Source organism: Cornus florida, unplaced genomic scaffold, assembly GCF_030987335.1.
Source record: "Cornus florida cultivar Cherokee Brave unplaced genomic scaffold, ASM3098733v1 CherokeeBrave_3.0.0_Hap2_Chr05, whole genome shotgun sequence".
Classification (NCBI taxonomy): Eukaryota; Viridiplantae; Streptophyta; class Magnoliopsida; order Cornales; family Cornaceae; genus Cornus; species Cornus florida.
Window position 1 is genome coordinate 103,004,565 of NW_026775575.1, and position 6,297 is coordinate 103,010,861.

General features: G+C 29.3%; 1 protein-coding gene across 1 annotated transcript; it reads right to left on the reverse strand.

Moving 5' to 3' along the window:
• Window positions 1-5,063: 5,063 nt before the first annotated feature.
• Window positions 5,064-5,908, reverse strand: LOC132308096 (uncharacterized). Its single transcript, XM_059806078.1, has one exon. The coding sequence runs from the start codon at window positions 5,571-5,573 to the stop codon at window positions 5,163-5,165; it is 411 nt and encodes a 136-aa protein (XP_059662061.1). The 5' UTR covers window positions 5,574-5,908; the 3' UTR covers window positions 5,064-5,162.
• Between the last annotated feature and the right edge of the window lie 389 nt (window positions 5,909-6,297).

A 6,297-nucleotide genomic window follows, 5' to 3' on the forward strand; every position in this document is an offset into this window, starting at 1 on the left:
AATCAATTCTAATAATTTCATTTAGTACAAGAAATGCATTACAATTGAGAAAGTTTAAAGATGTATTATCTGTAACGTGCAATACAATTCAGAAAGGTTAAAAATGTACGGTCTATAACGTGTAGTACAATTCAAAAAGGTAAAAAATACAGAATACAATCCTACAAAGATAAACGACTTCTTAAAAGACCATCAGAAAAAAAAAATGAACTGACAATTGAACCGAATAATAAAAAGAATACGAGTGGGAGCAGCTTAGACTTTGTCAATGGTAGCCAAAAAAAATAGTAAAATCTGTAACTTAGTCCATATTTTCTTTTTCTGGCCATTCAAACTACTACCATTCTAATTTGTGGAATTGAATTTGGTGATCAAGTGAAATGTTCTGCCACCAAAGAAGAGGAATATGGTTTATATTGTTGGCGGCAAAGTAAGAAAAATATTTAGTATAAAATTAGTCAACAACGGTTAAAAGTCTAAAATTGCAACAACAAATTGAAAAGTATTAAAATTGAGGCAAAAAGTATTAAAACTGAGGCAAGCTCTAAGCCATATTTCTCTTCAACATTTCTTTTGAACAATGTGCTGTTGACTTCTCCCCCACAATACTCAAAAAATTTAATAATCTGAAAACAACATTCCAATACAATGACTATCATAAACCAATGGCATGTTTGGTCTTACAAGGTTTACACAAAAGTTGATTAAGTGAAACACGGTCAAAAACACAATAAGTAACCAGCCCAACAAAAGCACAGAAACAAAAACGCGAACCAAACATTCCTTAATAGTTAAAAATTTTAAAATATTCCTACTCAATTTTTTAAAATGTTCCCCTTCACATTTTTACCTCACTAATTTCTCTATTGGATATTTGCTAATTTATATTATTACTTAAAGTTTTAGTTAAAATTTTAAAAGTGCCCCCCACTTCAAAAAAAAAAATTTAATTTGTCCACAATTTTTTTTTTTAATTCTGCGATGGCTCCCCTCAAAAAAAATCCTGGGTTCTGGACACTGTTTTGCTTCAATATGAAAAACAAATGGCAACTAAAAAGGTATGTTGCTGCTAATAATTTATTTGGCAAAAAGAAAATAAAAATTATATTCATATATTGTATTATCACATAGAAAGTAACATGGAAATTAAATATAAAACTAATATGGCAATCATTTTTTCTTTTTGCTTTTTTTATTTTTATTTTTTATAAATGGACAAAAGTAAGAAAAGTATCATAAGATTAAGACAGTATAGTATAACTAGGAAGACAGAGACATGGAATGCAGAGGCATCTAAGAGATAAAAGAGAATCACTTACCCAAAAAAAACATAAATAATAAAGGAGAACCCAGAAACGTGGCTTTCGTTTTCTAATTAAGAAGATGGTCTTTCAATTTCTTCTACTTCTGTACTCTTGATCAACATGTCCAGCTTCTTCAATAATAATAATAATAATATTAAATTCTTAAAAAATTAAATAAATCTCTACTTTTTCTTCTATCTTTTAATTTTCATATGATAGTAAATTAATAGACCCAAACATACATCATACATGCTTATATAACATATACTAAATAGTGGCTTTTGCATACTCAACTTGAAAAAGAAATTGTTATGTTATGAGATTTACATGTAGACTTTGTGATTATGTGTGGAAAATGTGATTATTTCTTCATTTTGTTTATAGTTGAGCCGAAATCGGGATAGTATAAAAAGAGAGTTGTTGGAGAAAATTCATAGATAATCAAAATAACCGAATGAATGTTAGGAATGTTGTCATGCTCTTCTTATTGTTCTCCTACCATATGGTCCCAAACTGCACCATCATGGAGTCATGTCGTAAGTTCAGGCCCACAGTAGATATTTTATTATATTGTCTTGTTTGATTTGAAATTTTGAATCGGGTGATTTTCAAAAACTATTTAAAAAAATTATTTAAAAAAAATTGGGAGAGAAGGGTACGATTATCGTGTATTCATATTAGCCTTGGGTATAATCCGTATGAAAAGTTAGTCATTCCAAATAAAATTGCAATTATCGTGTATTCATGTCAGCCCTAAGTACATTGATTCCATCAAATCTAAAAGTTAGTCATGTTTTCAAACTTTGCGCGTTTTTACCTTCGCTCCTATTCTCAATCACTCTAGCTCTTGCACGCATTCTCAATTGGTATGATTTAGAATATGCCTCCTCAAATATATAGTACATCAAATATATATTTGTGTGTAAGAAGCAAGTATAAATAGGAATGCACATGTTTTGGTTTTTTCTCATTTTTCATTTTTTAAAATTATTATATAAGACCCGAAATGTTGCAAGTAATCAGTTTGGTTCAATTCAATTATATAATTTTGTATTAAATATGTGTGTGTGTTTGAACGCCCTTTCCCGTCCAGCGGTTGGGTTGTTCCACGTAATCCTTGGGAGCCCGACTTTGAGTCTTCACATCTCTAACTTTAGCTTGTAAATGTATCGGATTCAATAATTCGAAAATCCGACTTCAATAAGCTAAAGTTAACCCTCCTCAAATCACTTTTCTGCAAATCTAACATAAAGTTATTGTAATGTAATTGTTTTGTTCTTTCACCCTTTCGGAAATGCTCTAATGGTGTTTATTATCTATATTTACTTTATATAAGGGTGTTAATTGCACGACAATCCTATTTAATCCACTTTTGAGTTAGCTTTTTTCTCTCTCTATAGCTTTTTTTCTCTCTCTGTCTGTCTCTCTCTCTCTCTCTCTCTCTATATATATATATATATTCTTCTACAACTTGTTCTCTTACTATATTTCCTCTATAGCAGTGTATTCTTTCACTTGAAGCTTTCACTCTCTACAAATATCCTCTCATGGTTAACCTTATTAAGAAATTATTCTTAATTTAATGTGTTAGGTGGAACTTCTTTGCATATTTTTTTCGAATTTAAGGTGTTTTGTGTACATGAAAGGGTGATATGACGGTAAGAATATTACAAGGATGTTAAGTGCACTTTACTCTTTTTATAAAATATGTGAAAATTGTGTATATAAGGGTAATTTGGTTAATGTACTATTTTAATGTGGCATGTGAAACTCATTTGCACATTTTTTTTTTTTTTTAAGAGAAATGATAGATCTTTCGATTTTAATTGCCGACTTCTCCTTCGAATACAACGTGATTGGATCAAGTTGGAACTTTTAAAAAAATATCCGTAAACATCTTTTACTCTTCAACTCATTCCCAACCACGTTGTATTCGGAGGAGGAATCGATAATTGAAGTCTGAAGACCTATCATTTCTTTTTTAAAAATTGAGTGTTTCAAGGGGGTTGATATGCCATGTAAAGATATCACAAAGGTGTTAAGCACCTTTACCCTATTATATATTCCGTACAACATAATAGGGTAAAATGTAAAAAAAATATTCCTTGAACTATTATCTTTTTACAAATAATTTATCTGAACTAAAAGTTACACCTCAACTATTAATTTGTTGTAATTAAAGACAAATCAATCATAAAATACTATTTTACCCTTTCTCATTAAATTTGTCATTTCTTATTAAATTATTTTTATTATATTTTCTCTTATCTAAATATTAATTATACTATTTACCTTAATTTTATTATTAGTATCAATTTATCATAAAAAATAAAAAATAAAAAATAAATAAATTTGTAACTACTATTTTAAAAAATGAATAACTTGTTATTAAAATTTTATTATTTATAATAAAACTTATTATACCGAGTTTAAACTATGTTACCGTTGAAAAATACCTTCTTTTTCATGTAATATATTCATAAAAATAAATAAAATAAATTTAAAATTTTATACTTAAATTTTTATTTAAGTAATTTATTTTAAAAATTAAAGGTAAATATATACAAATTTAATGAGAATATATCGTCAAATTAGTATGAATGTTTTTTTATAATTTATTTAAATAAGAAAAATAGATTAACTATAATTCAATATTTAGAAAATACATTATGGTTATTTAATGAAATATAACAAAATATAGTTCATGGATGTTTGCAAATTTAAACATAATTTAATATAATATTTATGTCCTTTTAAGTTTGAATATGAAACTCAACTGTAATCAACTATTACCTTCGTCTTATATTAGATGTCCAGAAAATTTTAATTCTTTTACTCAGTGAGTCAAAATTTTTGAGGTGGATATAAGTATAAAAGGAATACGACTAAAAATGACCTTAAATGACTCAAAGATAAAAGATAGTAGTAAGTCAAAGTTTTCGATGTGGACAACTAACGTGAGACAAAGGGATTATTTATAATTGAACCGCGCAAGTGACTGTCCATTTACAGTCGCAGTTATGATTGGTTAGTTTTAAATACATTAATTACTTTTGAGTAATATCCTTTTAAATTATGTCTTTCTTCTCCTTATTTCCTCTTTAATGGATTCATATGATGTGAATGGATGCTGAAAAAAAAAAAAAAAAAAAAAGAAGAAAAGAATCTGAATAAAGAAAACAAAAAAAAAACAAGATAGATTATGAGATTTTAAAATATATATATACAAAATTAGTTTTATATACGTATATATTTCTTTTTTGGTGAATGAATTATTTCCTTTTCTTTTATTTCCTTTTTTTTTATAATTCATTCATACAAGGATAGTTGAAAAAATAATAAATAAAAAAAGAAACATATATATATATATAGGAAAAAAACAAAAAAGGAAGAAATATTTAATCGATTTTTTTTTTTACCTTTCTTTTTATTCTTTTTGGATGTTTGTCTCTCTCTTTTTTTTCTTTTCTTCTTCCTTTTATTTTTTTCCCGAATCCATCCATCTCTTGTGAATGAATTATTCTATTCACATAAGAGAAAAAAGAAGGAAGATTAGAATTTAAAAGAATATTTTTGTCTAAAAAGTAATGTTAGTAGAGCTCCATAAAATTAGAAATTCAAAATAATTAATGCATTTAAAACTAATTAATCTTAACTGCGATTGTGAATAACAGTCGCGCAACTAGCAACCCTCTTGTTTTTTTTAGCACACCTGGTAAAGATTAGTAACATTTACTGCATGAATAGAGGCATAAAACAGATTTCAAAGTATATAATAATATATATATATATATTTGAATTGGATTGAAAATGAGTACTTCATTACTTCAACCATGTAGATAGAGTGGAATTAACTGTTCAACCATCAAGAACAGAGCAACAACTTTCCGATTGAACGAGCACAGAGGGAGGAGTTGGAGAAGATGTCAGTGACCTCGGAGAATCCAGACTTCGCCGGAAAAGCTGCTTCATGGCGGAGATGAGGTCCTCCGTAGGATTGGCCGGAGGACTAGAAAATCTGAACTTGGTGCAGAAGCTCACGTGCCGATTCAGTGCTTCTTCGGTGCCGATTGGTCTCTCCGACCTCACAATCTCGTCTTCCACTGCCTCCGAACAGAGTCCGCATATCCAACGGCCTTCATACCTTGCGCGAACGCCGGATATGTACGCCGGAGTACACTCCTCCGTCAATCCACAGCACTCGCATTTCGCAAAATCAATGTCACTCTCACCAGTACTTTTCTGTGTGGCCACTGATTGAAACTCCATATATATGAGAATCTGATGAATTCGTATTTCTTGAATCACACAATTCAAATGCTACAATTCGTTTTCAATTTAAGTGAAATTGCCTCCAGATTTATCTTTCCTTTTCCCACTGGCTTACTTCTTCTGCAATCTCTCTTGTCACTCAACAAGAGAACTAGAATATATCAAATACATCTCATAGTATATCTAACTTTTTTTATGTGATTCTCTGTATATATACATATATATATATATATATTTATATATCTATATGAAGATGTGAACTGAGTAGCGGAGCAGAGAGAAGACGGAGATATATATATAGATCTTGTAGATAGAGGGATGTAAAAATCCTCTAATTTGTTAAGCAGGGTGATTTAGCTGGTGGTGATTGAAAAATGAGGGTCATTGCCTTTGCCAGCTGTCTCTTGTACTACTACTCTTTTTCGTAAGTGGTCCGATGAAACATGCTTTTTGGATGCTTCACACGTGCATTTTGAAGACGTGTTTTTTAAGATTGTAATAAAACTGGCATGGATTTTTCTACTCAGTTAGCTGCACGATATTTCATTATTCCATGCCATCCATGACATTGTATAATTAAAGGATATTACCCCCCAAAAAAAAAAAACTTAGATCCTTTCATGTGCGAAATGTGACGTGTCACCTAATTTTTACAACAGTGGTGCTACACATCTCGATTTAAAATAAGAGATGTGATTTTAAATTTGATGTAATAAATTAT

Coding starts and splice junctions, on each gene's coding strand:
- LOC132308096 (XM_059806078.1), bottom strand. CDS start 5,573: ATGGAGTTTCAATCAGTGGCCACACAGAAAAGTACTGGTGAGAGTGAC.